General features: G+C 43.2%; 1 protein-coding gene across 1 annotated transcript in view; it reads right to left on the bottom strand.

The window, feature by feature from the left end:
- Positions 1-12,405, bottom strand: part of LOC116983806 (ADP-ribosylation factor-like protein 8B-A) — a 41,662-nt gene that overhangs the window by 10,334 nt on the left and 18,923 nt on the right. Inside the window, exon 3 of the mRNA XM_033037639.1 lies at positions 403-476. Within this exon, the coding sequence (XP_032893530.1) occupies positions 403-476 (74 nt within the window). The remainder of the gene's footprint in view (positions 1-402; positions 477-12,405) is intronic.

The following is a 12,405-nucleotide window of genomic DNA, read 5'->3' as shown; positions in this document are numbered from 1 at the left end:
GATAAACACAAAAAAGCTGGAGTAACTTAGTGGGACAGGCAGCACCTGTGGAGAAAAGGAATATGTGACGTTTCGGGTCGAGACCCTTCTTCAGACTGATTATCGGTCTGAAGAAGGGTCTCGATCCGAAACGTCATCTATTCCTTTTCTCCAGAGATGCTGCCTGACCCGCTGAGTTACTCCAGCTTTTTGTGTCTACTTTCGATTTAAACGAGCATCTGCAGTTCCTTCCTACATAGGAAGTAGGGAGAGGTATAGGAGGTAGGGAGAGGGATAGGGGTAGAGGGAGGAGGAGGAGGGGTGGAAGGGGAGAGGAGAGAGGAAGAGGAGAGACGGAGGGAGAAGGTGGGGAAGGGGGGGTCTATGTGTTGAAACTATAAAGATCTCAGTTTATAAACTCACACAATCGCGTTGACCCCTCTGCAGTAACGTTCCCACATACTCCGGAATCTTGGTTGACCACCAATGTCCCAAATCTGTGGGGAAATGAGCACGCACATACATTTATCGTAGCCCTATCAAAAGGTCAAATATGAACACGGCTTCCAACTGGAAAATAAGGCACAAAGCAATTCAAGATTCAAGAGAGTTTATTGTCATGTGTCCCTGATAGGACAATAATGGTATATGGACACACTGATCTGCTTTGTAGTCAATGCCTACTATGTCCTGTTGTGCTGAAGCAAAGCAAGAATTTCATTGTCCTATCAGGGACACATGAAAATAAACTCTCTTGAATCTCATCAAATATCCTGCAGGCAAAGCATATTATCTGGGATACAGTAAGGCTCTGGGAGAAAGTTCAGCCATGAGAGGCGCCCCCAGGGCACAAAGGCTGAAGGTGGCCGGGCGAGGACAGGGACGATGATTCACGGATGTAGGCCCTGCAGCAGCCTGGGGCTCGCCTGGATGGGGCCCCGCTCCAGATGACCGAGCCCGCGGACAGAACTGGACTTTGAAAATGGCGCCAAACACCTGGCAACTCTTGTGCAGTGTGTCAGTGGACTATTTCTATACACTTTGTACTTAATCATGGATTGTGCTTATAGGTATAGGGGCACAGCAGTAATCTTGCTGCCTCACCGCGCCAGAGATCCAGGTTCAATCCTGACTACAGGTGCTGTCTGTGCAGAGTTTTCCCCGTGACCTGCGTGGGTTTTCTCCGGGTGCTCCGGTTTCCCCCCCACACTCCAAAGATGTATTTCAAAATTAAAAGGTATAGTAACACTTTCTTGAACTGCGTTAAAAAAAATATGTCACTGTACCTCAGTAAATGTGATAATAAACCATTGGTTAGTAAGCTTCAGTTTGTAGCTGGCATTACCCGTGTTATCGAATTCTCTCTCTGGCGTCTGACAGAAATGCAGTCACACTCACATAGTCATGAAGCAGGCAAACCAGCCCTGCAGCCCATTCCATCCATACCAACCAAGATGGCTTCCCACACTCATCTTATGTGCTGGGCCCAGGACCAGGTCATCTGAGACTTTAACATTCAGGAATTGGAACCTGCCAACTCTTTCCATCGTCGACCCACCAATGGAAACTGAAAAATCACCTCATATTTCGCTTGGGGAGCTTTCAACCCAGGGGTATGATGTTGATTTCCCTAATTTCAAGTAACCCTTGCATTCCCTCTCTCTCTCTCCGTCCCTCCCCCACCCTAGTCGCCCTGCTAGTTTCACTGTTCGTATCACTTCGTTCTCATCTCTTCCACAGCCAACAATGGACCATTGTGGGCTCCACCTTTTCTTGGCTTTTGGTGCCGGCTCTGATTTGTTCCGTACATATTTATACCTCTAGTTTCCCTCTCCCCAGACTCAGTCTGAAGAAGGGTCTTGACCCGAAACGTCACCTATCAATGTCCTCCAGAGATGCTGCCTGGGTTACTCCAGCATTTTGTGTCTATCTCTGAGGTCTCCTATCTTCCCCTTTTTGAAGTCAATGATTAGTTTGCTGGTTTTGTTGACATTGAACGAAGTTGTTGTTGGGTAACTGCGCAACCAATTCCCGTATCTCTCTCGTGTACACTGATGGATTATGGAAATCCCACTGCAGTATTACAAAGAGTCCTGCCGATATTTGTTCCGGACACACTGAAGATAGCGTTGCTGCTTGTGAACATTTTATGTGTATAAACCGTCTGCTACGTTTCCCACGAACTCCACCTTAAAACAAACACTTCACTAAAGAGGATTTTTTATTAGGAAATGACATCAAGATTAAGATTGCACGCGATACAACGTAATGCAATTTACATAGTTGGTTCAGAGCGTAGACTTTGTTAGGTTTCATTTTTGCATTCTACATAAAAACATTGATAAAGTCCCCCTATCCAAGAAAAACATCCACAAAAACTCATCATACCCATTGCCATAAACAGTTTAAATAAAAAATGAACAAGGGACAAATTAACCCTGACGCACTGTCACTTTACACGTATCCACAACTTTTATCTGTCTATATTTACAGTTTTTAATCTTTATACTTGCTTTTAAGATCTATACACACTGTGTGTGCTCGCAGAAATCTGTGTTGTATGACTGCTTATCAGTACATTGTCCTGGTTGTATGTTGAGCCACGTCAAAGAAGATTTTCTGTTACGACAGACAATAAAGTTTTCTGAATCTGAATCTGAATCTGAAAGGTTGATTATATAATGGTTTGTGACGGGCAAGCCTGGAGTCTGGAACCATAATTGAGATGAGATTTTAGATAGACACAAAAAGCTGGAGTAACTCAGTGGGACAGGCAGCATCTCTGGAGAGAAGGAATGGGTGACGATTCTGGTCGAGACCCTTCTTCAGTCAGAAGAAGGGTCTTGACCCAAAACATCAGTCTGAAGAAGGGTCTCGTATAATCTGCCTTCCTGTTTTTGCTACCAAAGTGGATAACCTCACATTTATCCACATTAAACGGCATCTGCCATGCATCTGCTCACTCACCCAACCTGTCCAAGTCACCCTGCATTCTCATAGCATCCTCCTCACAGTTCACACTGCCACCCAGCTTTGTGTCATCTGCAAATTTGATGAATTGATTGAACGATACAGCATGAAAACAGGCCCTTCAGCCCATAGAGTCTGTGCCGACCCACAATCACCTTTTCATACTAGTTCTTTGTTTTCCCATTGACACATCCACTCCCTACACAATACGGGCAATTTACAGAGGTGGATTAACCGGATGTACCTTAAGATGTGGGGGAATTTATTTGGCCAGAGGGTGGTGAATCTGTGGAATTCATCGCCACAGATGGCAGTGGAGGCCACGTAATTGGATATTTTTAAGGCGGAGATTGATAGGTTCGTGAGTAGTAAGGGTGTCAAAGGTTATGGGGAGAAGACAGGAGAATGGGGTTGAGAGGGAGAAATAGATCAGCCATAATCAACTGACAGAGCAGACATGATGGGCCGAATGTCCTACTTCTGTTCCTATGTCTTATAATATGTCATATAATATTTTGATCTTATGAACCTACAAACCTACAAACCTGTGGGATGTAGGAGGAAACCAGGGCACCCAGAGGAAGCCCACGTGATCACAGGGAGAATGTGTAACCTCCACACAGACGGAAAGAAGGAACAATGGTGGAAGAGCAACAACTGCTGCTGAAACACAATCAGTGTGTAATGTTACATGCAGCTTGCAGCTTCAAACTAGCAGGACAGGCAGGACTAAATGAGAACACAATCTGCCTGCTCTGTGAATTTTAGGTTAACTCCGTTGCCCTTATGTCGCCTGGCACATTCTATACCAGAAGTATGCATGCTCTAATTTCTAGTTGTTCTCTAATACATATTCCAACAGTTCCAATAGCTGTTACAGTACAGTGGCATAGCAATAGCCTTCCAGGGCCAAAATCCCAGGTTCGATCCTGACTACGGGTGCTTGTCTGTACGAAGTTTGTACATTCTCCCCGTGACCTGCGTGGGTTTTCGACAAGTTATTCGGTTTCGTCCCACACTCCAAAGACATACTGGTTTGGAGGTCAATTGGTATCATTGTAAAATTGTATCTAGTGTAAATGTGTGGGGATCACTGGTCAAACTCGGAGGGCCAAAGGCCTGTTTCTTCTGCATCTCTAAAACTAAAAAAAAAACTAAAAATAAAAAATAAATGTATGCGTTCACTGTGTAGATGCTTTGATTTCACATTATACTCCAACACATTCTCATAGTTCTGTTGTCAAGCTGGAAAGGGTGCAGAGAAGATGTACGAGGATGGTTCCAGTACTCGAGGGCCTGAGCTATAGGGAGAGGCTGGAAAGGCTGGGAACACAGGAGGGTGAGGGGTTGTCTTATAGAGGTGTAAGATCATCAGAGGCAAGAACGGAACTCACTATCAAAACATGGAGGGGACGGGGGACACAATTTTTTGGCGGCCGCGCACGCATGCACACACTCACACACGCGCGCGAGGCTTCGGAGGTTCTATCCAGCGCTAAATACAGCTCAACTGCCTGTCTCACCGGGTTAACTAACAGCCCTGTCTGGACTGACGGGATACCAGCGCTGCTTCTCCGCGCTGGCCATATTTCCCGCAAGCCCAGGCAGGTTAACCTGGCAGGGATGTCGCCCACCTCTCAAAACATGGGGGGGGACGTGTCCCCTCTGGCCCCCCCGGGCTTTCTGCCCCTGATCAGAGGAGTAGATCGGGTAAATGCACACATCTTTTGTCCAGAGTAGGGAAATCAAGAACCAGAGGACATAGGTTTAAGGTGAGGGGGAAAACGTCAATAGGAGCCTGAGGGTTAACTTTTTTTACACAAAGGGTAGTGGGATATGGATCACATACAGTCAGATGAGATCAGTTTAACTAGGCATCATGTTCGGCACGAACAACGTGGGGTTTACAGAGGTGCAACGCGGAAACAGGCTTCTGGCCCACCGAGTCAGCACCAGCCAGCGATCATCCCATACACTAGCGCAGTCCTACACACTAGGGGCCATTTACAATTTCACTGAAGCCAATTAACCTACAAACCTGAACATCTTTGGAGTATGGGAGGAACCCGGAGCACTTGGAGAAAACCCACGCAGGTCACAGAGAGAACGTACAAACTCCATGCAGACAGCACCCATAGCCGGGATCGAACCCAGGTCTCTGGCGTTGCAAGACAGCAGCTCTACTGTGCCGCTGAAGGGTCCATTCTTTCCTGTGCTGTACTGTTCTGTGTTCTATGTTCTAATCCTTTGAACCCTCCCATTAATTTCACAGTCTTCCTTGAGGGTGCTCAAAATAGGACCAGATTCTAAAGGAAGGAAAGGGTTAACTAGATTGATGTTGAACTTTGCTAATTTTGGTGGCTCAAATTGTTTTTATAGGTTGATGAAGTTAACTTTTATACATTGCTAAATCGAAGTTATTAATCTTAAAATGCAATATCTATATAATTAAAACTCATCTTGACCACTTCCTGTTTGGACAATTAGGGGAGGGCACCACTAAATGGGGAATTAGGGGAGGGCACTGGTAAATGGATAATTAGGGGAGGGCATCATTAAATGGGGAATTAGGGGAGGGCACTGGTAAATGGACAATTAGGGGAGGGCACCATTAAATGGGGAATTAGAGGAGGGCACTGGTAAATGGACAAATGTGGGAAATTAGGGGAGGGCACCAGTAAATGACCCACCTCCTGTGACAGGTGACACACGAGGGATGGGTTGCATTTGAATAGGAGAACCAATATCCCAAAAAGAACGGGTGTCAAGGGTTATGGGGAGAAGGCAGAATGGGGTTGAGAGAGAGAGATAGATCAGCCATGATTGAATGGCGGAGTAGACTTGATGGGCCGAATGGCCTAATTCTGCTCCTATCACTTATGAACCTATGAGGTGGGAGCAAATATTGTAATCAAAAGGAGCAAGAATAATACAAGTTAACGAAGAGAATTGCACTCACTGTACCTCGCTAATGCGACATTAAAGTACTATTGAACCATTAAATAATTTATTCCATTCATATTGCACAAGATCAGGGGATGTTTCATCAATCTGAATATTGTGCTCAGAAGCAGAAGATAGTTTAGTATCCTGATTATCAGATATAAATAATACATTTCAAATACAGTACATACCAAGTGCTTCTGCAGGCGTGAAATGCCTAATAAAATGGTAATTATTTTTCTCAGTACTTTAACAACACTGCTGTATTTGAAAGAGAGATAGAATGTAGAATCATAAATTATTATCATCTATCCCCAGCGTTACCTAGCCAGTGATTAGCTTCACTCCTTTTGTATCGACTCCTCATTTGTAAAACTCGAGCATCCTGACGATTATTTTCATAGAAAAATGTCGGCATCTTCCCATTTGTAAAGATTTGCTAATTTAATCTCACTCTGCGTTTACCATTTCACCTCGCACTTTCCAAGATCATGCACCAATTATATTTCTCCTCAGCTTTATTTTCACGTTTCATAATATACACCGCCACTATTTTATTCAGTGTAAGGCCCGGATAGAGTGGATGCAGAGAGGATGTTTCCACTAGTGGGAGAGTCTAGGACCAGAGGCCACCGCCTCAGAGTAAAAGGGCGGACCTTTAAGAAAGGAGATGAGGAGGAATTTCTTTAGTCAGAGGGTAGTGAATCTGAGGAAGTCATTGACACAGAAGGCTGTGGAGGCATAGTCAATGGATATTTTTAAGCCAGACTGACAGATTCTTGATTAGTATGGATGTCAGGGGTTATGGGGAGAAGGCAGGAGAATTGGAGATAGTCAGCGGGTCAGGCAGCATCTCTGGAGGAAAGGAAATAGGTGACCCTGCTTCGGAATGAGGGTCGGGATACAGGGGAAACTAGAGGTATGAAAAGGTTGAGAACAAAGCAGAGCCGGCACTATTGACTCAGGAAAGGTAGAGCCCACAATGGTTCATTGTTTGTTTTCATATCCCTTCATTATCACCTTGTCCACAGCCAACAATGGATCTCTGTGGGCTCCACCTTTTCTTGGTCATCGATTTTGGCTGTTTTGTGCTAAATGTTTCCATATTTCTAGTTTCTATTGTCTATTGTCTGTTGTCTATTCCCTCTACCCCGACTCAGTCTGAAGAAGGGTCTCAAACCAAAACGTGACCTATTACTTTTCTCCAGAGATGCTGCCTGACCCGCTAAGTATTTTGTCTCTATCTTTGGTATGAACCAGCATCTGCAATTCCTTCCTACACAGGCAGGAGAATGGGGTTGAGAGGGAAAGATAGGTCAGCCATGATTGAATGGCAGAGTAGACTTGATGGGCCAAATAGAAACATAGAAAATAGGTGCAGGAGTAGGACATTTGGCCCTTCGAGCCTGCATCGCCATTCAATATGATCATGGCTGATCATCCAACTCAGTATCCTGTACCTGCCTTCTCTCCATACCCCCTGATCCCTTTAGCCACAAGGGCCACATCTAACTCCCTCTTAAATATAGCCAATGAACTGGCCTCAACTACCTTCTGTGGCAGAGAATTCCACAGATTCACCACTCTCTGTGTAAAAAATGATTTTCTCATCTCGGTCCTAAAAGATTTCCCCCTTATCCTTAAACTGTGACCCCTAGTTCTGGACTTCCCCAACATTGGGAATAATCTTCCTGCATCTAGCCTGTCCAACCCCTTAAGAATTTTGTAAGTTTCTATAAGATCCCCCCTAAATCTTCTAAATTCTAGCGAGTACAAGCCGAGTCTATCCAGTCTTTCTTCAAATGGCCTAATTTGGTCCTAGAACGTGAACTTCATCTGCCTTTCCTCATAAACACTTGCACCTCCTTGCTTTGTGTGTACTGTTAATGCACAGAGAGTTTGACAAAGAAAGACCATTCATTTCCCTGCCATACCTCTCCCAGATCCTTATCAATTTATAACTAATTTTTTTGTTGTTGCCAAACTTAATTTTTAAACCAATTAAATCACGTGGTGCATTTGACATGCCTTAATGTTCTTTCAGAGCTAACAATGTTTGGAATTCAGAATGAATCTTCTAATAACATTATCTTGTAGTTCAGTTGTACTTTCATTGAGTTCCAGGACATTTATTAAAAAAACCCTAAATTTTCAACCTTTGTGCTCACGGCTAACATGCTTTTTTAGATTAACACTGATAAGATTTTGTAAAAATAGTACAGCGCTTGTTTCTTTATGAATAACCTCTTGGTTTTTTTTAATGCTCTTCAATTAAATTTCACAGTCACAAGCTTACAAATTTCCATCTCTCATTTTATGTAAGAGCTCCCAGTTCAGCTGATCAGAATTTAGTCCTCTTAAATCTACGTACAGGTTTTAATCTTTTAAGCTCAGCGCATGAGTTTATGCAGGTGGATCTATTCAACTCAAGGCAACCGTCAAGCATTCTCATCACTCACCCTTTACTCATGTTTTAAGCTGGAAGAGTTACGAGGATGCTGCCAGGACTCGAGGGCCTGAGATATTGTGAGCGGTTGAGCTGGCTTGGAATTTATTCTTTGGAGCACGGGAGGATGAGGGGTGATCTTATAGATCACGAGGGGAACAGATAGGGTAGATGCGCCCAGGGCAACACAGTGGTGCAGCGGTAGAGTTGCCAGAGACCCAGGTTCAATCCTGACTAAAGATGCTGTCTGTGCGGAGTATGTACGTTCTCCCTGTGACCGCGTGGGTTTTCTCCGGGTGCTCAGGTTTCCTCCCACACTACACAGATGTACAGGTTTGTACATTAATGGGCTTCTGCAATTTGTAAATTGTCTCTAGTGTGTAGAATAGTGGCAGTGTATGGGGTAATCGCTGTTCAGTGACTGAACTGTCCTCTCATCAGCTAGAGAGGACCTCCCATCTACCTCATTGGAGACCTTTGAACAATTGTTAATTGGTTCCTTGACTCAGTCTGATGAAGGGTCTCGACCTGAAACATCATCTATTCCTTTTCTCCAGTGATGCTGCCTGACCCTCTGAGTTACTCCAGCATTTTGTGTCTATCTTCGATGTAAACTAGCGTCTGCAGTTCCTTCTTATATATATCTTCAATTGGACTTTATCTTGCACTCAACGTGATATCCTTTATCCTGTGTCTGTATACTGTTGGCGGCTTAATTTTAATCATTGTATTGTATTGTTGCATTCAATTTATTGTCATTATCTCATATTAGAGACAACAAAATGAATTTTCCTTACAGTCAAGTATCATAAAAATAAATAATAAATAAATAAAACATATTAAAAAATTTTAAAAGCACAAACACAGAAGTCCACTACACAACACAGTGGCACCAAAGTTGAGGAAGGTACCATAGTCCAGCCAGCCTCCCCGCCGTTCTTCCCAGATGTTCACCCATGGTCGGGGGATCATATATAGTCTTTTCACTGACTGGATAACATGCAACAAAATAGCCTTCCATTGCACCTCAGCACACGTGACAATAATAAACTGAAGTAAATAGGCTTGAGCTAGATGGCCTTCTTTAATTCTTTTTTTTTTTAAACTTAATTTACAGTTCAAAAGAAAAATCAGATACAACCTTGCAGGATGCCAGCTACATATTGGAATTATGATGAGCTTTTGCTTCTTACCAATGTTAAGATATTCTGTTTCCAATTTCAGGGTTGTATATTACCAATTAGAAACTCTTGCCTAATCAAAACATTGCTGCTGAATGATAGCTTCAAAGAAAAAGCAAACACAGTCCAACCGTCATTGAATTAAGCCTTTTGCTGCTCATTTCTTTTTTTAGTGATACCTTAATCCCCTTCTCTCCGCCTCAAATATTATGCTGCTCTTATGCTCTCCCTTTTCACTTCAAACTATCACTCTCCATACACTTCTTGCACCATTCCCCTTCCTTTGTTCACAATTCATAGTGTACTGCCTCTTACCCCATCCCAATTCATCCTGCACTAATCTTTCTAACCTATATCCTTCTGTATTCAGTGGAGTTTAGAAGAACCGGGGGCGTTCTCATTTCAACATGTGATTCTTAAAGGGGCTTGACATGGTAGATGTTTCCACTGGTCAGAGGGTCTTGAACAAGAAGACATGGTCAGTGAAAGGGGCTCAACCACTTCATAAGGTCATAAGGTGATATCAGCAGAAATAGGCCATTCGGCCCGTCCAGTCTACTCCGCCATTCAATCATGGCTGATCTATCCCTCCCTCCTAATCTCATTCTCCTATCTTCTCCCCATAACCCCTGATACTCTTACTAATCAAAACATTTAAAACTGATTTTAATATTTACATTTTAAACTCATTTCTTCTTGCTGGGGATGGGGAACACTTAGATTTTCTACCCCAGAAGGTTGTGGAGGTATTTGAAGAGGATACATTTCTATTATGTCAGAAGTGAGTGCTTTTTAGTTTAGCTTAGAGATTTAGCTTGGAAACAGGCCCTTCGGCCCACTGAGTCCATGCTGACCAATGATCACTTGTTCACACGTTCTATCCTATGCACAAGGGGTAATTTACAGAAGACAATTAACCTACAAATCTGCACCTCTTTGGGAGGAAACCGGAGAAAACCCACACATTCACAGGGAGAGTGTACAAACACCATACAGACAGCACCTATAGTCAGGATCGAACCTGGGTCTCTGGCACTGTAAGGCAGCAACTCTACTGTTGCACCTCTTTAATGCCCTTTTGTAGACAGTAGAGCAAGTACTTGAGGAACTTCAGGGTGGTGAATGAAAAGCAAACGTTATGAGACCAAGAATGGCTGTACTTTCAAGCATTGAAACATAGAAAATAGGTGCAGGAGTAGGCCATTCGCCACTTCCAGCCAGCACCGCCATTCATGGCTGATCATCCAAAATCAGTACCCCATTCCTGCTTTCTCCCCATATCATTTGATTCCGTGAGCCCTAAAGGCTAAATCTAATTCTCTCTTGAATCCATCCAGTGAATTGGCCTCCACTGCCTTCCACAGATTCACAAATCTATGGGGGAAAAGATTTTTCCTCATCTCAGTCCTAAATGGCCTTCCCCTTATTCTTACACGGTGACACCTGGTTCTGGACTCCCCCAACATTGGGAAAACAATTTCTGCATCTAGCCTGTCCAATCCCTTAAGAATGTTATGTTTCAATAAGATACCCTCTCATCCTTCTAAATTCCAGTGAATATAAGCCCAGTCGATCCATTCTTTCATCATATGTCAGTCACGCCATCCCGGGAATTAACCTGGTGAACCTACGTTGCAATCCCTCAATAGCAACCAACTAAAGTACAATCGAACAAATGACTTCACTCTAAAGTAGAATTTTTTTTAAAAATTTCATATGCAAAATTCATTTTCCTGACTGAACACTGAAATCTCCCTCCATTAGTTGTGAATAATTCACATCTCACATTGACTTAACACATTAACCTCCATATCTCCAAGATCCCCCCAAATATTCCCACACTGCCCATCCATTAAAAAAATCTGATATTCCAAATTAAACAGGTTATACTTTCTAATTTAATTTAATATCACATGTACAGACGTACAGTGAAATGCATTAGCTGCATGCTAACCAGTCAGCAGAAAGACAATACATGATTACACTCCAGCCGTCCACAGTGTACAAACACACGATGAAGGGAATAGCGTGAATAACGTTTAGTGCGGAGTAAAATCCAGCAAAGTCCGATCAAAGATAGTCCGAGTGTCTCCAATGAGGTAGATAGTAGCTCAGAACTGCTCTCTAGTTGTGGGTAGATTGGTTTCTTAATTCTTCAGTTGACTTTCTATTAACCTATTGATTTGCTATTAACTTTAAATGTCCTTTTACAGATATTGCTAATTGGCTTTTCCACATTAATCACTATTAATTTAAACTCCTCGTAATAACACAAAGAAGGTAGCCAATCTATGCATCACTTAAGGTGTTTTATTAAAATTCTATAAATTGGAATTCCTCTCCAATTAACTGGGCCAATGTTACCATGAGGACTCTACTGTTTGGAGACAAAGGGAAAATTGTATGACATTTATAAGCCCATCGCAAATAATGCCCAAGAAATTTTCATGAGGGGTTGTGGACTATTGTGCAGCAGAGCACTGAGGCCAAGAAGGGTGGGGAGGAGTTGGGGGCATCCACAATTCTGCAATGTGTTTCACAAGATCCGTAAGATCATAAGTGATAGGAGCAGAATTAGGCCATTCTGCCCATCAAGTCTACTCCGCCATTCAATCATGGCTGATCCATCGCTCCCTCCTAACCCCATTCTGCTGCCTTCTCCCCGTGACCTCTGACAAAGGGGAGAAAGCCTGTCATTGTGAATTGAAAGAAAAACGGCATGATTGTGTATAAAATCATGAGAGGAATAGATCAGGTTCAAAGCTGTGAGATTGTTCTTTGATGGGAATAGAAGGAATTGGTGTATAGGTATCAGGTACCTGTTTCCATATATGAAGACCCCTGATATACTGGCCTCTCAAGAAGCAATAGGGTGGGATTCTCAGC

The sequence above is a fragment of the Amblyraja radiata genome, chromosome 19 (assembly GCF_010909765.2).
Source record: "Amblyraja radiata isolate CabotCenter1 chromosome 19, sAmbRad1.1.pri, whole genome shotgun sequence".
In the NCBI taxonomy this organism is placed as follows: domain Eukaryota; kingdom Metazoa; phylum Chordata; class Chondrichthyes; order Rajiformes; family Rajidae; genus Amblyraja; species Amblyraja radiata.
The sequence above is the reverse complement of the archived record's forward strand: the minus strand, read 5'-3'. Positions and strand labels throughout refer to the sequence as shown.